The 26,650-nt window shown below is 40.1% G+C and overlaps 1 protein-coding gene across 2 annotated transcripts in view; it reads left to right on the top strand.

Annotated features, from left to right (window-relative positions):
• LOC134875880 (phospholipid-transporting ATPase ABCA1-like) overlaps positions 1-26,650 on the top strand; it is a 119,102-nt gene that overhangs the window by 30,954 nt on the left and 61,498 nt on the right. For both annotated transcript variants that reach the window (XM_063900592.1, XM_063900591.1), the window contains exons 13-26: positions 896-1,101; positions 1,539-1,715; positions 7,186-7,408; positions 11,053-11,274; positions 15,595-15,799; positions 16,036-16,152; positions 16,355-16,526; positions 17,075-17,206; positions 17,738-17,877; positions 18,385-18,522; positions 22,095-22,318; positions 22,975-23,053; positions 24,507-24,709; positions 26,263-26,305. In XM_063900592.1, the coding sequence (XP_063756662.1) occupies positions 896-1,101; positions 1,539-1,715; positions 7,186-7,408; positions 11,053-11,274; positions 15,595-15,799; positions 16,036-16,152; positions 16,355-16,526; positions 17,075-17,206; positions 17,738-17,877; positions 18,385-18,522; positions 22,095-22,318; positions 22,975-23,053; positions 24,507-24,709; positions 26,263-26,305 (2,281 nt within the window). The remainder of the gene's footprint in view (positions 1-895; positions 1,102-1,538; positions 1,716-7,185; positions 7,409-11,052; positions 11,275-15,594; positions 15,800-16,035; positions 16,153-16,354; positions 16,527-17,074; positions 17,207-17,737; positions 17,878-18,384; positions 18,523-22,094; positions 22,319-22,974; positions 23,054-24,506; positions 24,710-26,262; positions 26,306-26,650) is intronic.

The raw sequence follows: 26,650 nt of genomic DNA, 5'->3' as shown, positions 1-26,650 counted from the left end.
ATAAATCCCAAAATGCATAAAAGCATTGCTCCATCTCTTCTGGTAACATCCAGATTGGTAAGGCATGTCCTTGCATAGAACAGAGCTGATATTTAGACATGAAATAGTGATAAAAAAAAATGCTCCAAAACCAATTTGTAATTATTTTAAGTTGATTTAGTCAATATTGCAATATGGCGTTTGTGCAAATGGCAGCAAGCACTATCTTTGCTTAAAGTTAAAGTATCTTAAAATATATAAATTTTAAAAAGTCCCAGCCTACAGAAGGTGTTTTAAGAAATAGAGAAATATCTTTGATTTAAATATCTCTCAATGGTTATGACAATGAAGATGCTAAAGTGGTAATATCCCGATGGCAGCATCAGGGCAAGTAATCCCAACAAGTTATTATTTCCAAGTCCTGCAGCCCTGATTATGATCCATATATTTCCCTCTGCTCTGTCCAAACTGTCTGACCGTAATAACTGTGGGATGCTGTTGCTCTGATATTTTGTTTACCACTGCAGCTTGATATAGCTCAGAGAGGGGGGGGGGGGGGGGGGGGTCCTGGGGGAGAGATGATAAAACTGTTGCAGCGGCCGGGCTGTGTGGACAGCTGTCAGGTGAGACTGGCTCCCAGGATGCCTTGCTCATTATCCTTTCATGAAGCCGCGACGAGTCTGCAGATCGAGGCTGTATCTCATTTGTTGTATCTGCTGAAGCCCAAAACATGCCCCCCTCCCCCCCCCTGGCAGCGCCACATAATTTGGATCTCTGTTGGTCTGAGTGATGCTTTTCTCTAAATATCCATCTGCCATTCTGTCAGGCAGCCCGTGCATAACTCTGCTTTATCCCCTCTTCGGTTGATTTGTATAAAACCTGCATAATCCGTTATTTGTGGCACCTCTTTTGGCAGTGTTTGGACCTAAATAAGTTTGAGGCGGTCCCCACCGAGAGCCGTCTGGTGAGCAGAGCACAGGAGCTCCTGCAGAACGACACGTACTGGGCCGCGTTGGTGTTTGAGAACCTGCAGCCCAACGCCAGCCTCCCCCCGCCTTACGTCAAGTACAAAATCCGTATGGACATCGACGAGGCCGAGCGCACCAGCCAATTGAAGGAAAGGTGTGTGACTGAACCTCTCGTATCAGAAAATCCTTCTTCTGTTCTCACTCGCTCTGATGTGAGACATTTCGTATTGAGTATACAGAAAAGATCATTAGGTTTTGTGCATCAGAATGCTTCTATTAACATGATGAATAAAGAAGGGTGAAAAGGGTTAATTAAAGTACTATATTGGTCTCAGTATCACTTATCCTTTTAAAATTATGGAATTTGGACACATCTGAATGCTTCCAAGTAAATAAAACTGACTTTATTGTTGTTATCATTTATCCAATAATCATTTTAATCCCAAACATGAAGCATGCTGGATGTTGGTGATGTGTGTTTTGTCTTTGAAAGTTTCCTGTGTCTCTATAAACATCCTGCCAGTGTTTCTGACTGCTTCTAGTATTTTACCCTTAGCTGAGATGGATCATGGTGTTTCTTTTTTTAATAAGGTCATGGTCCCCGGGGGCCCGGGACAACCCCTTTAACGACCTGCGGTACATCTGGGGAGGCTTCTCCTACCTGCAGGACATGATGGACCACGGCATCATCCGGACACACACCTCCAACACACAGCCGCTCGGGGTTTTCGCGCAGCAGATGCCCTACCCGTGCTTCGTGGATGACGGGTGAGTACAGAGCTGTTATCTGACAGCCGTGTGATTAGCGCCAGAGAATGGAGGTATTACAGCAATAAAACTGTGCGCTCTTCGGGGAGGTGCCACTCACCGCTGCCACATTCCCGAGTTATGGTCTGATCGGTCACTTAGGCCTTCAGATTTCCCCCGCCGAAACTACCTCTTATTTGTCTTGCGTCCATTTCTTTAATATCATCACAGAGGCGGGGCAGAGGTAGAGGACTGCTGTAATAATGTCACTGTAATAAAAGTGTAACAGGAGAGATTTAATCATTAAGGGTCAGCGGGGGGAAAGAAATGAAGGACTATTGATTTTAGTCAAACCACAGGAAATTCCTGAATAACTGATGGATGCTGAATTATTTACGCAACCACCGAGAGTCCCTAGTCCCGTTTCCGCGGCATTTTATCCTACACAAAATGAGAGCAGCACTCTGATATCATGTTTGACACACACTCACTCACACACACACACACACACACACACACACACACACACACACACACACACACACACACACACACACACACACACACACACACACACATATCACTCTTAATCTTCTTCAGATTTCCTCAGAGTGTGTGAAAATTACTCCCATCCACACACAGCATTATGATCTCCATTAATAAAGGGGAAAGCCCATCCAGAGGAAAAGATAATTACCAGGGAGATTTAAGTCCGACAACACAACACAATACGCCCCTTTCAGAAGACACAGAATATCCTCTCCCTGTGGAGAAGCTCACATCCAGAGATTATAGGGGGCTCATTTAAAAATATTATTTGCTTTGCATCACACAGAATCTGCAGGAAAGGATGTTTGGATCAACAGATTCTGCAGAAACATGTGTATTGAATATTAATATTTATTCCACACAACAAGAAGACTTTATTCCACATCTATGAAGCATTTTCTGTCAGGTTTTTGTTCTGCAGCTGCTTTTTAAACCTTGTTAAATGGACATAATTCCTTTTTTTTTTTAAGTTTGTGCACTTGGTTTGGCATGCATTGAAGGAGGATAGTTTCAGAAGTATTAATTGGAGGATGTTAAACTAAATATTGCACCCAGTGGAGGTGTTCTTATCGGAGGAGTTTTGGCACTTTGTATTACCTAAAGCAATGAATCATCCTATCTTAAAATCAGGGAGTACACACACCCACACTGTATCTGTTGCGTTGTCATGTGCAGCTCATTCTCGCGATTTAAATCAGTTTATTTGCCTCGTCTTCTCAACACAAAGGATTAATTACGAGGATAAATCGAAGCTGTTCCCCCGACACCATTTAGTCTTTCTCCTGCAGAGCCATTTGGGCCTTTCTATAAATTATTAACACTTAAAAACTGCTATTTCATTCATAAATAATACACAGAGCGGAATCACATAAAGGAAAGATGCGAGGCACAAAGAGGCATGATGGGAAAAAACCTCGGTGCTCATTATTTTCCACTTAAAGTAGCCTTAATGTGCTTTTTGTGGTGTTCCCTTCCCTGTAGTGTGTTCTTTAGGTTTGTGTACATGTAAATGGTCTGCAAAGGCTAACATCCTTAAGTTCCTCTCCCCCTCCCCTTGCCTGAAACACCTCCATTGACAGTATGACGAAAACAAAGAGCTTTTTGGACACTATAGCATGGAAACATGTCACAGAAGAGGCACAACATACTGTATATGAACCTGAACATGAGGAGACTATGGCCCCTTTAAGAAGAAATAATGATTGTGCTTCAGGTATAACTTGACCATAGCATCGAGCTACTTTATTAGTTAAAAAAGTTCCTAACATCTGAAATAATATACATGAAAATACTGTAGTTGAATATGTGAAAATGTGGTTGCAGTCGCAAGTCTTCGCAAAATGATGTTTTGGACAGCAGAGGTCGTTTTCTCACTTTGCAAATGTGGAAATACTTAGCCTTTAGATCAGGAAACTGTTATTAGTTTTCCGTCCTTTATCATCTCACAGAAACAATATCTCCTCCCCTCTGATAAACTTTGAGGCCCTATTATCTTCTCTGACCTGGACACTCATCATCACGTCCCGGCTCTGAAATAATTTCCGCTTTTGTGCGTCGCTCATTTCCTCCTCGCTGACATCTCTGCTCCCGATGAACTTCCAACAATCGGGGCTTCTTCAACACAGCTGACCCTGCTGGCATTTCCAGCCGCAGATAACCAAACGGTGTTAGCATCCTCTGTCTTGAACACAGAGATGATAATGATGCGGGGGGGATAAAGTTTGACCCCTGCGGGGCCGACAGCTCATAAACGGCTCTTTATCAGCGGCCCCCTGCACACGGACGATGAATCAGAGCGTCTCTTGTTAGGAACCGAGCCTGTGCTGAAACATCAGACGCTTGGTGTGAGATCTGAGGCTGCTTTCAGAAAGACGTGATACCGGCTGCAGTGGGCGTGAGCTCTGTTCAAGATGAGACAGGGGTATTCTGTATGCCATGATCAGAAGATAATTAACCTCATGTGTGCACTGCTTGGACTCAAGAGTGGGTGAAAAATGTGAGCATATTTGGGACATCTGAAGCTCATAACAAGATACAATCAGCTGTTTCATGTCATGCGCTCTGTGCATGAGTGATGCACAGGAGTGAAAATATCCCTGGCTTATTTTCTACTGCAAATACAGCTTTCTAAAGTGTGTTAGAGGGTTTATCCATGCTGATACAATAGAATAATAGGGAAGAGATATACATGTTTATTTGGATGCTTAATGGTCACAATGCTGAGGATGTGCAGCCTATCAACAGGTTGATGAAAAGAGTTGAACGATTAGTTTTTCATTTATCCGCTCTATCAATAAGCCTAAAAAGCTCTGGTGCATCTATGATTTAATGTAAAATAGTTTTTCTCCAAACTTTGCCTCCGTTATACATGTGATGTGTCAAAAACCACACATGCTTCTGAAGGACTCTTTATGCCTTTACCACATAATCATTTGTAGCAGCATATTGAATAAGAAAGTCTGCTCCCTTCAATGAGTGCATGTCTGCAACCATCGGGTATTTTCGGTATCTCTGCTCAGAATGAGAGTTTTATTGTTTGAGTATAGCCGTCTGTCCTGTGGGAGTCTGCTTTCTCGTCTTTATTTCCTGGGAATCAGTCCTCCAGCGTCCCTAAATGTAGGTCAGGCAGCCGATGTTAACACAGACCTGCAGGGACTTTTATTACTTAAGCACCTCGATCGATCAGCGATGTATAATTCAGGAGCATCTGGTGGCAAGGTTGTCAGTGTCAGACACGCCGTGCATCACTGATCCCCCACCACCTATCGCCTGTCAGCTGTTACAGAGATGTTAGCGAGATAAACCTAGAATTAGCATTCAACCTGATGCTTTCACAAGCAGAGGTGCTAATGTAGCTTTATTTGTCGAAGCGTATTGATTTCAAGTTTCCAGACTTAGAGAGGCACTTTTCTTCTTCTTCTAATCTCGTAACAGATTGTGGTTTCAGTCGCTCTGGGTCTGGAAATTCTGTGGCATCCTGCAGCTAATCAAGTCCTCGTTTGAAAGTGATCCATCCCTCAAGGGCCGGGGAAGTGTCCTCCAAAAAGAGTCTGTCTTTCTCTCTTTGAAATGAACTTCCTCTGGCTTTCACTGGAACTCACTTCATCTCTTTGGTGTGTTTGCATTTATTGACAAACATACAATACATCATATCATTATAAGGGAATCGGCTTCCAGAAATATTATCCACGAGAATAAAAGCAGTCACAGTAGGAGAATAAAAAAAATCTATTTGAAAGGAAACAAGCTGAAAATAATTGAGGATAAATACAATCAATTTACTAATTCAAAATGAACGTCTTTCACTGTGGCCCAAAACATTTTCATTAGAGGAGAAGCAATACAAATACAAAAAACACAAATGTGCCAAAACACATGCAAAAGAAGAAACGTTTTTACAAACTTGACGAAACTTGATCAGCATTTGCTAAAAGCATGCATGAAGTAAACACTGCCAACACAACGGAAACCAGGGGACACTACAAAGTGACACACACAGCTGGGACTGGAGAAGTTGTTGACACTCGGGGATTATAAAGTTCGCCAACTGTCTCTCTTGTTGTAAACTTACCTAAAATATATGTTTTATTGAATTGTTTTTTAATGTGATAACATGATTCCTTCGGATATTATTGCATATCTACTTTAAGCTAGCTAACCCAGTCATTTCAAATATACTGACAGAACACTTACAATTATGAAACAGACTCACTCTGTCAAAAGAGACTGTTGGAAAAATGTATAATCCCTTGTAGTGTCCCCTGATTTCAGTTGTGTTTTGAGGTTGTTGCAGCATTTTGTATTTGGAGCGTCTTTAGTCGGTGAAGAGGTTTCTTCTTTTGCATATGTTTTGGCTTATTTGTGTTTCCATATTTGCATTGTTTTTAAACTGGAGCGTTTCTCCTAATGGAAATGCTTTGGGCCGTTGTAGGGCATTTGCACCTTTTGGCCCCCATAGGTTCTGCAAAAAAAGAAGTTCAATAGCAATTAAAGGGGATAAGATGCAATAAGGCCTTAAAAAACAACTTCTCCATGATTGAAAGAGAAAGTAATATTGTGAAAATGTGCAGGATGTGTGCTTTGATAGATGTTCAATAGCATTTACTTTGTTCTCTATGTATGAGTGCTTTGCTTGCTTTATATGCTCAGTATTTATGGAATGCAAGCACAGTGATATGTAAAAATCTATACTTTGTCAAAATCTATTTGTTGTCTCTCCTTCACTGTCTAATAAAGCACAGGAAGCACTTTGTTATATTGCCCGGGGAGAAGATATTGACATGGCATTTTGGTGGCATTATGAATCTGGTTTAATATCGCCTCATTGTGTAGTAACAGCCTCCGATCATACATCACGTCTGGCAGCGCTGCAGCACTAAATGTTTGATTGAGCTGATGCACCGGGTTTATGAAGGTTAGCTCAGCGTGACGATAAAAACGCCTCGCAGGCAGCAAGTCCGTGGATACGACTCGATCGTCTCAATCGTCCCTCATGCTGAAAACATTTCCAAATGATTTTCGCTTCCTAACCTGAGCACGTACAGGGTAATATTGCAAAAGACAACCTTTAAAATAAAGTAAGCGTGTAAAAAGCTGATTCTCTTTTTGTTTAGGGCCATTATCTTTATTATCAATTCATCTTTATTTCCCCTCAAATGTTGTAAAATACTAAAAAGCTCATCAAACTCACCGTGAGCCCAAGGTGATTCAGCAATGTCTCTGTGCTGTTGTTGGTATTCAACATTAACCTTCATCTAAGACATAAATATGAACCTGGTATTCAGGTATCTCCTGTATTATTGTTTACGTCTTTCATCAAACTTTGACCCCATCTGTAAATAGGCATTTGTTGGCATTTAAAAAAATATACAGGCATTTCAGCAGATTAAAGAACATTTCTAGCCGTGTTGCTTCACCTCTCTGCTGCTCTGTTCACACCCAGCTTCATCCAGAACATCGGAGGCATCCTGCCCATGTTCCTGGTGCTGGCCTTCATGTACAGCGTGTGCATGACCATCAAAGGCCTGGTGCTGGAGAAGGAGCTCCGCCTGAAGGAGGTGCTGCGCGCCGTGGGCATTCAGAACGGCGCCCTGTGGGCCGCCACGTTCTTCGAGAACATGGTTCTGCTCATGGTGCCATGTGCTCTCATAAGCATCATGGTGAAGGTCAGTGGAGAGGAGACCCTCAGCGCAAATACCCAAACACAAAGCATACAGATTCAATATAAGGCTCAGATTTTAGCTACTTGTTTTGCACTAAAGGTCTACTATTAATTTGACTTTTGAAGAAGTATAACATCTTTAATAATGTATATAACATAATCTGGATTTAAAGTGGACTCAACAGGTGAATAAATAAATGCATCTAATAGATATCACAATTTCTATACGTACATCAAGTACATAAGCTAATGCCAACTTTAGTGAAACAAATAGACAAAGTTGGTCAAATAAACAACTAAATATATGTTTTGGATGTTTCCTCTAAGATGCATGCATCCAATACTTTTTGGTCCCATGTTGTCCCCTAGACAACGTATAGCCTCTAATGTTGCATAATTGTCCATTTTGGAGAGTTATGACACCATCAAAGCTGCATCCTTTTGTATTAAAAAAGTTTTGATTTCGTTGGGACACCACAGGGAGTAGGTTAAAAAGAACGTCACAGTGAAACTTCCCCCTTTTGATAGATTACATTAAGACAATTCATTTTGCTTTGTCTACAGCAATTCACATTTGTATTTCCTGTAGTCTGAAAAGCAGGAACATATAAATGTGCTGCTCTGGTCAGAGGATTGGTCATGCTTTGTGTTTTGGTAATTCTCGCTGTTATTAATCATTACCAATTAATGAGCACAGAATCAAGTCATTAACCTTAATTCTTCAAATCGGCCTCTTTCGATCTAATTAATTGAGCATGCAACCAACACTGCAATTAAGTCAAATTAAGATCACTGCTTCATGTTTTCCTTTTGATTTCATGTAATTGCATCACTTCTTTTTCTTTGGTGCCTCATATCATTCGAGGACTGAATTACTGACACTGTGTTTTACCATAACTGCAATGAAAGTCAAAGTCCACTTTATTGTCAAAGTTTCCACATGTGTTACATACAGAACATTGAAATACCGTTTCTGGCAGTCCCACAGTGCAACTATAAAAGAACATACAACATGAAAAGATAAGAGCCTAGAAAAAAAAAAAAAGTAATATATATATATGTTTGCGTTTTTTCTCTTGATAAAGACCACGAGTTGTGCACTTTTTACATCCCGTAGGTTCATATTTTGAATATACACGGCTCTGGTTTGTATGAAACAGTAAGATGAATTAACTCCTGGGTTATGTGTCAGGCATATATCCAAATAAGATTAATATTAAAACTAAAAGAAAAGTCTGATAGTAGATTTATTTCTGCAGCCTTTCAGCTCATGAATAATGCACGCAGGCTGAGGAGAGTGAAGAACAATAGTGAAGACGAGCAAAGCTATCTCAGCTTCATCACGCTCATGATACGGTCGAGCACGATCATCTAATGCTCCCAACATCATCCATCACTGCACAAACTTTGAGAAAAATGGTTTTGTTCACAGAAAATGTGACCAACATTAGCTCGTATTAGCTTCTTCAACATGTTTTAGTTGTTTCCGTGCCGATGTTTTTTGAGCACGCAGCATTATTGTTATTATTATTATTATTGCAGCACATCCTTCAGCTCCTTGTTCCGAAGCGTTGTAAATGGCATAAAAAGGATTGTTATTCTCGATCGGCCTAATGAATTTTTTGCAGTTTAATTAGGAAATGCGGCTGGCAAATGAAATGATATTTGAACAGCTGGGTGAAATGTAATTTCCCATCAGCATAATGTGTTTGGAGCCATCAGCCATTTGTAAACATTAACAACAATAAATTGAGTTAGAGCCGAGCCTTGGAGGATGTGTATTTAGATCACAGGCCCGCTCTAAGTGATCGTTTCACAGCCATTCTCATCGCATTAATAATAATAGCAAATCAAACGGCAATTATCATAAAGCTGTATCTGGATTAGGTGTGACAACAAGCGCTTCTGTCACCTACACCTGATCCCGCACACTCATTCTCTACTTATAGCAGCTGCTACCTTTTTATTATTCTGGAATCAGTTTTTATTAAAACCCAACAGATCACTGTGGATCAATAACACACACACACACACACACACACACACACACACACACACACACACACACACACACACACACACACACACACACACACACACACACACACACACACACACACTGCAGGGTGTCCTTGTTTTGACACATCCTCCAAATGCTTTCAAACTCATTAAAATTAGATGAATTAGTCGTGCGCAGTGACAGAGACCTCCTCTCTGTTATTGACGTGTCATCAATCACTCATGCACGCAGGTCCAAAACTAATTAATGCAATTAGACACTATTGATCCAGAAATGGAGGCTGCTTGAACGTTACATTTATGTTCAAACTTAAAATCCCATTTCTCTCCCACACTCCCCCCCCCTGCCTGAAAGGCCTCCATTGGACGCCTTTGTTTACTTCCGGAACAGAGTGTTTGTATGGGATATGCTTCATCCTGGTAAAGGCTAACGCGTTGTGTGTCTGAATGTCAGCAGGATGATCATGGAGGTGTAAAGGCACGCAGAGATCATTACAATCAGGAAGCCTATAGATGGGATGAGATATCAGCCAAGTGGACATGCTGTCGGCACAGTGAAGCCTCACTGGGACAGCGGTTATAAACAATATTACCGATATTATCAATGATCAAATAATCATGTGGAAAAGGTAACTCATAGTGCTAAAATGCGGCTTCACAGAGCGTTTAGTCATATTTCAGTTTATTTTTAAGCTTTTAAAACATGAAACAGCCACAGCAGAATATACATAATGCATAATGCAAGTGCAAGTGCTGTTAACGGAGAGAGACAAAAGAAAACCTAGGGACCAAATCAATAAATAATGAAGACAAATTGTATAGAATAATATTATTTTATTACAATTAGGTAAAACAAAAATATATATTTAAAAAAGTGTTACGACAAATAATTAGCTAATTCGATGTAATCATTAAGAGGGCAGAAAAACAAAGATGCTTCAGCAGGCCTCCTACAGACGGGTTATGAGTACCCCCAGCTGCTCCGTCTCCACCCTCCAGGTTCCTGCGCTCTCTGGCCCGCTCCCTGCCTTTATACATGACGTTAGCGTGGATCTACTCGGTGGCCATGATCGTGAAGGGCATCGTGGCGGAGAAGGAAGCGCGTCTGAAGGAGACGGTGAGGATCATGGGTCTGCGGGGGGCCATCTACTGGCTGAGCTGGGCGGTGTCCAGCCTGCTGCCGCTGGCCCTCAGCGCCGTGCTCCTCGCTCTCATCCTGAAGGTGATTCCTACATGATTTATCGTTGATTACAGGAGGACCTACCAGGAGCTCTACTTCTGCAGAGACTTCAGTCTGAAATTATGAATCTGTGGAGAAACCGTATAAATCATGAGGTTTTAATCATAATTGCCGACATTACAAAAGCACAATTTTCCAAACTGGGACTCCCCAGATTGTAACTAAATAGAAATAAGAGACGGGTCCTCCTACAAACTGGCACAGTGAAAGAGTTGCATGTTGGGTTGTTTCAGAAATATTCTTATTTTAGCCCTTTCAAAACTCTTTTACTCTGCCGGCTCTGTAAAAAATCATCTTTAATCACACTCTCTGAATCTGTTTTCTCAAATCTCCCCGACTAAAACTCCAAAGTGTCTGCCTCAGTTTCACGTTTCTGCTTCCTGTGTCAGTACGGTAAGGTGCTGCAGTACAGCGACCCCTCGGTGATCTTCGTCTTCCTGCTGGTGTTCTGCCTGGCCACCGTCATGCAGTGCTTCTTCATCAGCGTCTTCTTCTCCAAGGCTAACCTAGCTGCCGCGTGCGGCGGCCTCATCTACTTCGTCCTCTACCTGCCGCACGTCCTCTGTTACGCCTGGAGAGACGTCATGGGCCTCCAGGTCAAGGTGGTGGTGGTGAGTCCGTTTTAAATATGTCCTCCAGCTGTTGTCATACTAACTGTACTCTGAGTTATGTACATGCTATGTACATAGCTATAATCACACTTTGGCAGTCACAGCTCCTTTTCCTTTTCAACAAATAATCTGATTTATCCAAACAAACATAAATCAGATTATTAAAATATAAGATAAATAGGTTCTGCTCTATGGAGAAATGTACTTTTACTCTCATATTCCAAAGAGATAAGGGGGATACCTTTTGGGAATACTGGAACTGTTATAAATGACGAAGATCTCAAAATGTCTTTATTTTTCATGTTAATTTACTTTTTATATTATTTTATTGTGCTGTATCTTTCCAGTATCTAAATAAAACATAAAGAAAAAAATATACAAATGGAAATAAACAGACAGATAATTAAACAAGTAGACAAAGAAAATAAATAATGAATAAATAAATAAACGTGTTATTTTCTTCTGAACTCGGAAAATACTACCGTACTTTTATTTTCTATTGTTATTGTATTTTATTGTTTTTACTCATTGTGCTGTATTTTCCCAATAAACAATGTAGGTGCAGGTGGGAAATTCAAAATCTAAATGTAAAAGTATGAATAGTTTTCATATTACATTTGTGTTAATATATGAAATGATAAATATATATATATATATATACATATACATGTATTTGTGCAAAGTCATAAGCAGTACTTCTGGTGCAGGTTTTTACGTGATTTATGTTAAACGGAAGTTAATCCACTCAATGATACTTTATAGATTCGCCCTCATCCTCCCTGCATAACTCCTCGGGTAGTGAGTTGTGTCTGCTAGATGAATTTAGAGTTTCCTTGAACTTTAAACATGAAATAATTTAGGAATAAATATGAATCTCGTCACTGTGCATTGCTTCCCAATTGTCGTGACATATTTTGGCACAAACCTTACGACTGGACGTCCATAAAGAAGGAAATAGACGGACACAGTGAGGAAGATCCCCTCTTCTCTCTTATAAAGATAAATGCTGCACCATTGCTCAACCTTCAGTGTAGCCTTTCTGTGACCTTTCTGGAGCTGCTGCTATCATTTGTCCTCACGCTGTCCTTTCTGCACACAAAGACACAAAATCCTGAATCTTCATCGCTGTGCATCGTCCCACCCTTTTCAGCAGGTCATCTTTTCTTTTTTGTCCTTTCAACTAAACGATATGAACTCCAGGAGAAACAAAACACTGTCATGCTTCTTGTCTATCAAAGTGCATGTCACCTAGGGCTGTCTGAATGTTTCTATTATATTATTGATATGTTTAGAAACATTTTTACCATTACCATTCAGCTGTATCTAAGTCCATTATTATTATTTCTGTTTTTAAGTCCGAAAACATAGAAACGGAAATGGATTAAAATAATTAAAATCTAAAAGATATTCATATTTTATTTCATAATAACAAAATTGTTGATAAGGATAATGTTTTTATCAGATTGAATTAGGTTAAAACATATATTACGATTCAGGATTTGAAGGTAAACTATATCGCTTTCAATTTTATTTCATTTGTGTACTTTGTTAAACCTGCCGCACACTGACATCCAGTAGAGATAACTTTGAGTAAGTCCTTAAACATTATTTCACTCTTTCCAGTCCATTTTCTTTTCCACTCTGCATGCAGGTGAGGTATGCGTTTTACATATAAAGCAGTGCAAACCTTTTTAAATTTCCACACTCCCCCGGTGCTTACATCTCTCTCCCCCTCTGCTGCTGCACAGTGAGATGGATCTCCCTCTGCTCCTCTAATTAGCATGAGCAATGTTCCTCTGACCAAACCACTATCCAGTTCATCCTCACACTTCATCACTGATCTGTGTGTGTGTGTGTGTGTGTGTGTGTGTGTGTGTGTGTGTGTGTGTGTGTGTGTGTGTGTGTGTGTGTGTGTGTGTGTGTGTGTGTGTGTGTGTGTGTGTGTGTGTGTGTGTGTGTGTGTGTGTGTGTGTGTGTGTGTGTGTGTGTGCGTGCGCGCAGAGCTGGAATGAAACCCCATCGTGCCGAGGCATACAAATTGTCCCCCCACATTGTCCTTGATAATGAAGTCTATAATTTCTAAAGATCACCTGGATTTATGGGAAGAGTTTCTGAGAGCAGCTGCAGGCAGGAAGTCACATCCTACCACTATCTACTGTACTTTTTAATCTTTTAATCTTTTTTTACCTGCACTTCTTAACAAGGTGGAAACAAGAGAGAGAGCCTAGAGCTACTCTATTTTCTGGAAATATTTTCAATTACTCTTTCTGTCCTCGAAGAAAAACAATATTTCCTGCAAAATCATTTGATATTTCTCAGTTCTTAATTGATCCCTGCGTTTTCAACATTTGGATGCTCACTTCAGCATATGGTTTATGTAAAAAAATGTCTAATATACTAAGAATATAGATTCTTATTTGAGGAACTCTCAATAGACCAAAATAAATACATTTGTATTACCTACTAATCACATTGCACTGCTTATTATTCTCTCAGTTTATTGAAAATAATTGCCAATATTCCCGCATAAAACTAACTTAAATATGTGTGTCATTATGTTCAACTATTTATTCTGCACAAACCGTAGGGGACATAAAAACTACAAAGCTCTCAATTTCTATGTTTTTCCTGTAGATAAGGACCTAAATATAAACTTTAAATTAATATTACTTATTCATTACGATGCAATGCTGATAGTTGTTGTGTATATCCAAATAATAGCCAATGGTCTGCAAATTAACTAATTGATTAACGGTGTAGTTACAATTTCCAGACTTTCTGTTCCGAAATTTTCCTGCAGGAATGAAAACTCTCCCAGTTTATAAAATAAATCTTCGTAACACAGAAGCTCGTTGTGCTCCTGTCTGTCATGCAGCTGTCAGGAGCGACTTTCTGCAGAGCGCCGCTGATCGCTCTTCCTCTAACGATGCTCTGCGGTTGCAGCCAGCTGAATCTGACATGTGTTCATGTGAGGCGCTTGTTTCGTCTGCCTCCTCCTCCTCCTCCTCTCAGAGCTATATACTGTAAGTGGCTGCTGTGGTTTTGTCAGCCGTTCATTCCGAGGTCAGGGATGGTTGCCCTGCTGTCACCTCGTTCTCTGACTCTCTGCTGATTGCTTGTCAGAGGACAGAGGAAACAGGAAGCTGGAGGTCTGTGTCTCAGCAGCAGGTCGCTCCTATTCCTCAGCCTGGTAGTGTAACACCGGGCAGGCAGTCTCCATGATTGTTGCAGCTTCACAAACGCTGTGAGCAAATGAGGCGTGATGAAACAGCTGGCGGTGCGGAGTGATAGGCCCGTGGCAGATGATGTCTCATGGGCAAAAGCATCATTTGCAATTTCCCTCTGTACTGTATGAAAGCACCGACAAATCTCAGTTTGCAACTCAGTCTCCATCTTTGTTCTGAAATGAAGTCCTGAGAGATGTTCACAAAGACAGCGCAGCAATTACAGCTGCTGAGGTTCCTTCTGTCTGCTGCTGCTGATCAGCCGAGCGTGACCTCGGTGCTCAGATTAAGTCATCACCTGGATCACTGAATGAAATGTCCTCTGAGTCGTTGCTTTTGAATGACATTTCTCCTTTACTGCTGATAACGAGGCGAGCAGATGGACACCATTTTCATGTGAGGTTGTTAAATACGGAGCTGATTAGCTTAGCAGACAACAATGTTTCCATGAGTCCATGAACCACATGCATGCACACTTTTTCACACTAAAGGTATTTACTTTTAAGGAGGCCCTGTTCTGCATTTTTTGTGTTCCCTCTCCTGTAGTGTGTTCTATAGGTTTTGTGCATGTAAATGGTCTGCAAAGACTAAAATCCCAAAGTTCCCTTCAGACTGGGCTCTGGTTTCAGACAGAGGGTGAAAAGAGGTGCTGCAGCAGGCAGTATGAGAAAAGCATCGAAACATGTCAAAGTAAAGGCACAAAATACTAATATGACCCTGAAAATGAGCAGGATATGCCCTCATTTATACTACTGAGTACTGTTAGGGAATACATGTTTTTTTTTAAATAATCTATTGAAAATGTAGATGATGTATAAAATTTCAAAGACAACAAGAAAGTAAAATAGTCAAGAGAACCAGAAAAGGATCATTATAATATTGAAAAAATAAACAACGGATAACCCCCTCAGTATAAAGTAAAAAAGAAATAAGACAAAAACAATAAAAACAACAAAACAAATGAATAAATAATATTAATAAAAAACAATAATAAATATTTAGAATCTTAGTTTCCTTAAAACATGTATTCTCCATGCCTGGTTTAAATCCAGCATTTACTTTTTTCTGAATTGCCGTGCTCATGTGACCTCTACAGAGTCTGCTGTCCTGCGTGGCGTTCGGGTACGGATGCGAGAACTTTGCAAAGTACGAGGTGCAAGGCATCGGCATTCAGTGGTCCAACATACTTCAGAGCCCGGAGGAGGGCGACCGCTACACCTTCATCGTCTCCATCATCATGATGCTGTTTGACGCCGTGTTCTACTGGCTGCTCACCTGGTACATCGAGAACGTCTTCCCAGGTATGCACTGTCATTAATGCTGATTTATTGGTATGCTGTTGATTGCACCTACTGGTTCTCAGGAAAGGAGGAAGGAGTGCAAGTTCCAAGACTTTTTTATTATATTATTACTGCAGTATGTACATATATATGATTTGATAATATATGTGAGTTTGCAAACACAAAAAAATAACAAAAGTAATATGAATAATTCTAATAAAATAAATAAATCATATGTGAATATTTTCTGATCCCAGGTCAGTATGGAATCCCGAAACCGTGGTACTTCCCTGTCACGGCGTCGTACTGGTGCGGGACCGCCTCTGTGACAACCGCCGCCCCCCCCTTGCTGAAGGACCCCTATGAACACAGCAGTACGTAATATGTGTGTGTGTGTGTGTGTGTCAGTATCTTCTATTTTTACTTCTTTAAAGGACCAAAGAGTTAAATAAATAATAGTATTTAAGTCCATTTAAATGTGTAACTCTTAATACATCATTTTCTATCAGTGAGGCACATGGGATGAAGACATTTTTAATGAGTGTATGCATGTGCTGTTTGCATGTGTTTCTACAGAGTATCTGGAGAAAGCACCGCCCGAAATGAAAGCAGGCGTCTCAATCCGTAACCTGGTGAAAATCTACAAGACGGGGAAGAAGCTGGCGGTGGACGGCCTCAGCATGGACTTCTACGAGGACCAGATCACGTCTTTCCTCGGACACAACGGAGCCGGGAAAACTACCACCATGTGAGTCACATTACCTGAATGATAAAAAATTGTGAAAATGTGGAAAGAGCTTGAGGATGACAGTGATAAAAACAGAGAGGACAAGGACTGTAGGGTAAGATGAAGAGCTGCAGAGAAGAAGCTCCAAGCGGCGTTATTCAAACATAACAGAGTAAGGACTGTCACACTGATACGCACACAATATCAGTGCCTAACTGTTTATAAATGTTATATAAAACATATCCTACATACTACGCTACTATCTTATTATTTTTAAAGTTACATAAGCAAGACACATGCAAAAAACAAATGCATGATTTAACATGCATAACCAATTCATAGTCTCTATTACGTATCTATCACATAAAGAACAATCTTAATGTTCATAATTGTATTATTTCAAACTAAATCAGACAATGCAAGTCTTGAGGACTGGCCAAAATAGTTCAACCAGCTGCTTCTAAAGTTGCAGGTACTTTGTTCCGAGTTCCTTAACAGCTCTTAATTAGAAATGAATTATTCATCATGTCTAAGCTTAATAATAATCAGGATGTGTGTTTCCTCTGCAGGTCCATCCTGACCGGCCTGTTCCCTCCTACATCAGGAACGGCTCTGATCAACGGATACAACATCCTGTCTGACATGGACTCCATCAGGAAGTATCTGGGAATGTGCCCGCAGCACAACGTCTTGTTCAATGAGTGAGTGAAATCTGCAAGTTCAAACCCTGTTTTAACCTGCTTTCCTTCTAATGCTTTTTTAAAGAAGGGATCGTTACAGTGCAATTTAATAACGTGCATAATGAGGGCTAAGTCTCATCATTATCCCTTTGTCTTTTCTCCTAAAAAAATCTTATCTCTCCTGATGGCATCATTCCCAACTCTTTTTATTTCACCTTTAGCGTCCCCTCGATTTGTCGCTTGCACAAACTGATTACCTATCATAATAATGTCCGAGTACCTGCAAATTACTTACATTATTATTAATCTCAGACAGTCAAAGCATCTCTATTAAATAGGGTTAAGATTCAGGCAAAAAGACAGATAGACATCCCGACATATTTTGGTCCCACTTTTCTCTGTCACTTCTAAAAGTGCACTTGGTAAAAGGAGCCTCGTCATCTTGCAGGATGCATTAATGTGACAGTTTTTGGACATTTCACACACTTTTACATGAATCAGTGGCAGGTGATGGCCTTTTTTTTTGCTATTGATGTTAATTTCTCCTCCCAGGCTGACGGTGGAGGAGCATATCTACTTCTACGCCCGTCTGAAGGGACTCAGCCGCCAGGAGGTGCAGACGGAGATGGAGCAGATGATTGAGGATGTTGGTTTACTGCACAAGAGGAAGGATCTGGCTAAGAACCTGTCAGGTGTGTGTCTGCTGAAATGATGCAGAGATGTGAATTTCATTCTAGATGTGTTCATCACCTTCTGTGCTCAGTACATTTATGTATTCCCCCTGGGAGGGAATATCATCTGCAGATTATCCTTTACTGCAGGGTGAAGCTTCACCACATACATGCATGGCACCTGGGTGTCACAGGTTGTGTAATTCATTGTCTGGGGGACATGCGCTTGACAAATTGTCCTCAGTCACAGATTACTTGTGAGCAGAATTACTGAAACATGACTCTGAAGGCTGATGCATGCCGACATCTCCACTACATTAGCTCTGCAGCAGAGGCATTTGGAGTAACCTGAGGAAGGTGTGTCTACTTCTCTGCCATCAATCTCTTTGCACTGTCATGCAAAATAGAAAAAAAACGCTGCGTCCTGACACATTTAGTCTATCATTAGTTCCCAACTTTGTGTCGCAAACGCACAGGACAGACTTTATTCTTTAGGATTGATATATCATGGAGGTTGTTGTGTTGCAGGGGGGATGCAGAGGAAGCTGTCTGTGGCTATAGCTTTTGTCGGCGGCTCAAAAATCGTCATCCTGGATGAACCCACAGCGGGTGTGGACCCCTACGCCCGCAGGGGCATCTGGGACCTGCTGCTCAAGTACAAACAAGGTAAGGAAGAACCAACGCTGTGCCGGGTTCCTGTGCGTCCTTACAAATACTTAAATTGTCTATGAAATGGTATTTTTATTTCAAATGGCATCAACAAAAAGGCTTAAAATGTCTTTATCCTGAGGGACATTTTTTATTGCAGTGATTTAAATAAATGTACACTTTCGTACAGCTTGTGTTGTTCACACATTATTTATAATAAAGGAATAATAAGAAGGATATAAGTGTTGATGCAAAGACTAAAAGGTCATTAAAAATGTCTTGTTTTAATTTTAAGTGGCATTAAAAAAAGTATTCATTCTAACTTTTATTGATCTTTAGGAAACTTTCTTTTCAAATTGACAATTTTTATATACTTTACTGCACGACACAACATGTAAATATATGCCTACTTACAGGTGGTGTTGTGCACAGTGCAAAGCCTTTAATATACTGTATGTTAATATTACATTATCATACTGAGTGTTTATATTAAGGGAAGACAATTCATTAATCATAAATGATAATATACAAAAGATGTAAGAACATAAAAAGAGAAAAAAGACAACAATAAAATACAAAACTGCACTGAGCTACAGGTCAGCTGTATAAGCTTGTATTTGTTATCAACATTTAAGCGTGGACAGTTAAAGTAATGACAGTATCTGATTCACTCTGTGCCTCTCTGCAGTGGGTGGACAGAAATTGTAATTTGTCCTGGAACAGAAGTGAATCTGAGACGCTTTAATTGACATTTCAATTCAACAGAGTCTGTAATTGTCTCCTCCATCAGTCAGCGTTTTATACTGTCTGCTGCAGCAGGCTTTCAGCAGGACACGGACATTACAGCAACATAAACCCAACACGTGTCCAATTGTTGAATGTGCATTGAGTGACATGCCGCCCTCTCTCTGTCATTAGCTCATCATTAGCTTCCTCCGATAACTCCATGTTAATGAGAACTCCCACATCCTGTCTGTCCTCTTATTGGCACTGAGGTTTGTCAACACATCACTACAGAGAGTGTTCTTCATGAAAAAATCAAGAAATGTTGGCTCTTCACAGCTAATTAAGGGTGCAGACTTTTCACACAAGTATTTTTGATTGAATTGGCTTTCCTTTACATGCCTGTTTCTCTTTTGCTTTATCTCGAAACCACCACACATACTGTATGACATTGTATTTAAGAAAGAGGCACATGCAACACAACCAAACATTCTTTAGATTACACAGCTGATGGAACTACATTTCTCCGACTGAATTTCTTGGAAGTAAAACAAGAATCATCACCTCTGAAGTAAAGTTGTTATGATTCAATTAGTGCTTGTGCAGTGAAATTGCATGAAGCAGCTCGTCTCAAATGCCATAAACAAAATATTACAGCGGCACAGCACGGCACGGAGATTACATCTGACACATAGGAAGGCGATTCACTTTGAGAGAAACACAGCTGCAGAGAAAATCATTTCAGAGCATGCAAACCTAATACAGTCTGTAGACGTTATGTTCATTTATGTGGATGCTGATTGCAGCTGTGTGTAGCTTTATTGTCCTCATATCAGAAGTAGTTACACCATGCCTCAATCTTCTCCACTGAACAACATTAATTCCTCCAGTTTATTCTTTGTTATACTTCAATGGAAACAAAATAATGTGTAGTGGCTGCGTGTGATTGCTCTGATTTCCTCGCTCAGGCTGAAGCATGCAGGTTAGGTTTAGTATGTGTTAATACCTCCCCTAGGTGTGAATGTGAGCCTGCACAATGTCTCTTTCTCCCGCTTTAAAAGAAAAAAAGCTGATTGAAGGACGGATGATTTCCACGGACAGCAGTTAATAAAGTTTTGTGCTATAATTCATCTTTCTGCAGAAGTACATAACATCTGTCCGGCTTGTAAAATCCATTTCTCTCAGGTTGATTTAGAGGCGAGGAAGCTAGATAACGGAACATTTCCAGCCTCTCTTTGCTGTGCAAGTACTTCCAATTTACCTGAACTGCATTTGATATATCACTTTCTGCAGTAATGCACCACAAAACACAATAAATCAGAAAATTTGAGTGGGCCGTCTGCAGTCCAAACACATTTATTTTACTCCAAACTCTCAGAGGACGCCGTGCCTTTTCCTCTTGTAAAGCATAACAAATCCTGAGGAAAATTACATGTGAGTTTGAGCGTCCAAATCATCTCCTCACCCCCTCCCCTCATCAGCAGCACGCTCTCCCACATATGCTAAATTGTTCTGTAAAGCTCTGCGAGGACTTTTATTCAGAGGACTTGCTCGGCACAGCATAAGGCGACAATGCTTAACTGAGGAGGGATTCAGCAGATCAGCTGGTGAGAGGGCTCACAAAGGGGAGGAAGAGGAGGAGGAGGAGGGAAAATAGTTGGCCAAGCAAAAAGTGAAGCTGCAGCTGAAGACCTCTGACTGTGTCCCCTGGATAATGTGCCCTGTCAGGATATGGTTTTAACTAGCTCAACAGCCTTCTGCAATAAACACCAAATGAAGTGAATATATAAAAGTGCCTGTTCTGAGATTTAATGCATGATATGGTACAGAAATGTGCAGAAAATATAGAAGCATTTGCAATGTTTACAGGATGAAGATGAATTAGATGTGCTTACATGATGTGCATACAAAAGAGTGTCTATAGGGGGAGTATAAAATCATCCTAAAATCACAATTAAAAACTGCCTTTAATCTGTAATTGAATGTCGTGCTTTACATATTTCAGGTTTGTTGTTTTAATTATGTTTTGATGAATTTTACCTCTGTAAAGTGTCTTTGAGTTTTTAGGAATGCGCTCTATGATAAAGTAAAAAGGAAATGCTTGCATGCATTGTAATGAATACCAGGACGATGCACAGAGCCACCATCATTGCTAAGGAAGAAGCATCTGTAATTATCTTTAGTTGACTTTTGTGGCAATACTAAGCACTACAAATAAAATTCTGTGGCTCTGTTCGAAGACTTGAATTAAGTTTCCTCTCTGTCACTGATAATAAGATGAGGTTAAATGTTCTGTTTTAAAAGTGACTCCATAAAAAGTGACTCTGCAGACTCACAGCCATGCTGAGACTTAATTACTCTTCTTCCTCTGTCCTGTTGTTTTGGGTACGTGAGAACTAACGCGTGTTATCTGATACAGCGTGATATTAAAGGATTAGCACATCTTTGAATAACCTTGCCGTACATGCTGTCGTCGTCGCTGCAGTCAGTTTTCCTTTCGGAGCACAGAGGAAATAAGACTCACAGAAACGCTGGAAAGCAGGCTTAGTGTGGCCTTTATCGTCATTTTGATTTGGTCCCAGATTCACACCCACACACACTCCTCTGGAGCTTTGTTGCCATGCGGATCCGTGTTGGTAAAAACAGTGTGGAATTGGCAGACAGGAGATAAGACAGCACTATGAAGAGACAGATTGTGATATTGGCTTGATTTGAACACTTCTGATCCCAGACATCTTTTCTTGTCAAAACAAAAAAAATCCAGAGGGAAAAATGCTATATTTCCAATCTGTGCTTTAAATATGTTATATTTCCAATCCAGTCTTTCTCCCTCCCACTGAGTCCCTTCACTCATGTCTCCTCCTCAGGCCGCACAATCATCCTGTCAACACACCACATGGACGAGGCGGACATCTTGGGGGATCGCATCGCCATCATCTCCCACGGGAAGATGCGCTGCTGCGGCTCCTCGCTCTTCCTGAAGAAGTGCTTCGGCAGCGGGTACTACCTGACACTGGTGCGAGAGGGGACAGCGAAGATGGCGGCACAGAGAAACGGGATCATTAAGAGTCAGGTCAAAGATGTACCGACAGTAAGGACACGGCTTTTCAACTCTAATGAGATTAAAGATTAGGAACGGATAACATGTTTTAAGACAGGCTTTTATTTTGAAATTCAAAAGCCAAGTGTATGTCACTAGTTTTGTCCAAGTGCACTTCTTCCATATCCCTGAAAATATGGAACTGAAATTGAGTATTTTTCAATAGTTTTTTTAATAACCCATCAACTTACTTGTGTCACCATTTCTTACCAAGCGCTTCTCCTCCTAAATGGCACTTCAATGATCACCAGGGTGTTGGAATACTCAAAAGTCTTTCCCCAAGTCCCCGATATTCAAATTGTAATGAGAACTTGTGATTTACACGCCTTTTTAGAACAAGTTCCTCAAAGTAAGTAATCAAACCCATTGTTCTGGTCGTCTACAATAAGCAGAAATATCTAAATATTCAACACTTATATTTCTTAGTCTCCCTATCAACATTATTTCAGATGCTAAATGTATTCTTCAAGGGGAGATAATTCCTCGTCCCTAAGATCAAATATAAATATTCCTCTGATACTTTTTTGTTTGTAGTGTGTATGTAGAATTTGCAAAGGAAAACTGAGACATTTCGTGAAGCCTCATCCCAATTCTCTTCTAAAAGGAACATGTGTGTGTTTACAGATGTGTCCTCTATGTTTTAACAGGAGAAAGACTTCACCTCTCGCTGCAGCAGTCCAGATGACGGCATCGGCAGCCAGACCTGGGGCGACTCGGACCCCTCAGGTACAAACTGCGTCCCCGACACATCTCCTTTCCTGCCTTCATATTTCAGTATTAGCTCACCTCACCTGCTTTTTTCAAACCTTGTGTGAAGTGTCACAGTGGCACCCACAGAGTTAGCTGCTATAGCTCCAAAACCAAACCAAAGGAGTCTGGGAACAGCTCCAACACATACAAACAATAACTATAAAACTCCTCAAAATGCCACCAACATCCCTTCTCTCATTGATTTTTGTTCCACATTTCCAATTCCAGACCAACGGACTGTACAGGAAAGCTGTTGAACGGATGTAACCACAGCTGAAGTGCACTTGAATGTCACAGTGCAATGTTGGATACACATTGGGAAATAGTTTATTGATAGAGAAAGACTTGGAGGAGCTTTGTGAATGTAGAGAAAATTGATGATCCTGATCTAGAGCTCTTTTCTACCCTTTTTTATATTAAAGGGGATATATTCTGACATAATGGGGATTCTTATCTTAAAATGTAGTTCTGGACATACGTATAAAATTCCCAATGCAAATTATCAACCCATTATTATTCGATCCGGCAGACATTCTAATTTTCCTTCACCTATTTTAGTTTTCTGAATGGCATTGTATAAGAATCAGTACATTTAGGGACACAGAAGAACAAAAACATGGTGCTGCTTGTCGATGGGATCAGGTAACAACAGTAATAGTTAATTATGAATGGTAAACCAATCAATGCTCACATCGTTAAAAAGGTTACACACATGATATTAAGATGGATGATGCTGTAAATATCATCTTCACATTGACAGCACATTTCTCTTTGTTACTCAGAGACAAACACACTCTCTCAAATAATCCAGAGAGAGGCTGATCTATTTTGCTCTTCATAAATAAAGCAGCAGCAACTCCTGCAGTAATTATGTTTGAGAGTTTCTGATCGATAATAGACGCCGTGTGTTTGCAACTCTGTGCTGATTGATTTTCAGCAGACCGGCTGCAGAATTTGTCCACAGATCTGTTTCACTGTGCTTAAAGGTCAAAACATCTCCGTACACTGCTCTCAAATGTTCTCTAAGATGTTTGTTTTCCTTTTACTGATTAAACCCAAGATTATTTTCATTATCTTTTTATTTGCAGGTTATATAATAAAAATGCATAAATACAATAATTGAATAAAAATAGGAGAAGTTTAAATCAGAATTTATAATAAATAGATCAAATACATGTAATATATTTATTCAAACTGTCCAAACCCAAAAGATAATCACTAAAATGTGATATAAAAATAATAATGCATAACAATAAAACTAAAAGTAATAATACAATTGATTAACCAACTAAATCAACTTTAATATGACATCAAATAATAATAATAGCATAATAATAGTAATAGCATTAAAATAAACCCACAGAGCTGTTGGTGTGTGCAGAGGGACCGTCCTGAGGTGTTTTAAGTAACTCTGTCTCTGGTTCTGCAGATGTGTCAGCTGTGGGTCAGATTGTGCGGCGCCACGTCCCCGATGCCGTCTTCCTGGAGAGCATCGGACAGGAGATCACCTTCGTGCTGCCGTACGCCGGAGCCAGAGACGGGAGCTTCGCTCTGCTGTTCTCAGAACTGGACAGGGCCCCCGCTGAGCTCGGCCTCACGAGCTACGGCATCTCCGACACCACGCTGGAGGAGGTACACCTGGGATTACAGGCTGCGATACTCGTTTTGCCAGCAGCTTAGAATAAAGCCAAATAATATCAAATACACGTATCAAATGTATATATAATGGCATAAATAATTAACTACTGTGCTATATGAAAGAAACGGATAGGTGATTTATTGTTAAAAAATAAGCATTGTACTGCTGCAATCATCCTGATACTGAATCCTAATGGATGATCATGATTAAGACATACTAAACAAAACAATTGTAATTCTAAATCATATACAAATGAATGACTGGTTTTCCCTGCACACCAAATGCACTGTTTATTCATGATTCTCCTTCCGTCTTAATTTTGGTGGACAAAATCCCTCCCGCAGTATGAGAAGCAACCTTACATTTTAGCCTATACCTTAAAAACTCTCAGCTCTGAGTTTAATTGTCAGGATTGTTCAAACTGTTTTTTTTCCTGCACGTCCTGCAGCAGCTCATCAGTCGCTCTCAGCTTGAGCACAGAGAGGAGCGTGCTGGTTAATGAGCTGCATTTAATTGTGCAAACAGACAAACATTAAAACACCACTGCATCTTCATCACAGTCAAAGTGGACCAAGACAAACACACACATAGGCAACAATCAACAGGTGTGCAAGGCGCACTGGATAATTGGTTCAATGAGATTTTAAATGTAATGGATACTGGAGAAGCACAACCCATAGCCTGTACTTACAGGAACATAATAACATAAATATCCCTGAAAGTTGTTATTAGCATTATTATTATTATTGCTTGGTTCTCCCTCTGAGTATTTTGTTGCCTCATTTTGAGAGACAAAGCAGAGAGATGTTGGTTAATTCTTTTTGTGTGACTCCGACATGAATCACACGCTGTCCGCCTGTGGGCAATGTAAATAATTCCTTTTGAATTTCTTTAATCCAGACACCACAAGGTTTTTTAGCCGCCATGTTTACCTTTAAAGTCCGGCTGCACGTCAGTAGAAATAAGTGAGTGAAAGTGAAAAATAAATGAAACGGGGGGCTGATGGATGTTTCATGGAAGCTGGAAATAAAACTACATTTCTGCTGGTTATTGTAATGAAAAGGCTTTTGAACAGCTTCTGACTGTTTTATGAACAAGGCAGCAGTTTTATTCTGTGTTTTTGACTTTGTTTTACCACATAAAATCTGATTTTGCAGGCTTTGCCAGAAGATACTTTTTAGAGGGGGGGGGGGGGGTGTTTAAACAGAAAGACATAAGGGGAGGTCACTTTAAATGTCGCACACATACTATCTGGAAATATATATTCATTTTTTAAATAACCCTAAATTGAGGACACTTTTTTGAGATGTTAGTTGGTAGTTAGTAGTTGAAGACTCTCTTATCTTATTCTTTGCATAAACCTATGCACACTTGTTGAATACACTTAGACAAGTGTAACCAAAAATAAATCTCTGATAAGATATTAGCTTACTCTGATCCTTTGCACTCATTAGTTTGCATTCATTCTGCTGCTCTGCGTGTTTAAATGTCACACAATGTCTTGAAAAATGTTTATAATTCATACATATTTTTATTTATTTCACAGATATTTCTGAAAGTGGCAGAAGAAACCGGAGTGGATTCAGAAAGTAAGAAAGCTGAAACCATGTCAATTAAATGGCTGTTATCTTACACTGGCTTCAACATAACTTCCTTACTTTGCACATTTTTTAAATAAGATAAATCACATTTCAAAATATCGCCCAGCCGTTATTAACGGGGCCCTATTCTGCTCATGTTCAGGTTCATATTAGTATTTTGTGCCTCTACTATGACCTGTTTCCCTGCTTTAATGTTCAAAAAGGTCTTTATTGTTCTCATACTCCCTGTGCTGCAGCACCTCTTTTCACCCTCTGTCTGAAACCAGAGCCCAGTATCAACTATATTTTTATATATTAAGCCAACGTCTGGCAACAGCTTCTTATTTACTGCAA

Source organism: Eleginops maclovinus, chromosome 14, assembly GCF_036324505.1.
Source record: "Eleginops maclovinus isolate JMC-PN-2008 ecotype Puerto Natales chromosome 14, JC_Emac_rtc_rv5, whole genome shotgun sequence".
Classification (NCBI taxonomy): Eukaryota; Metazoa; Chordata; class Actinopteri; order Perciformes; family Eleginopidae; genus Eleginops; species Eleginops maclovinus.
The sequence above is the reverse complement of the archived record's forward strand: the minus strand, read 5'-3'. Positions and strand labels throughout refer to the sequence as shown.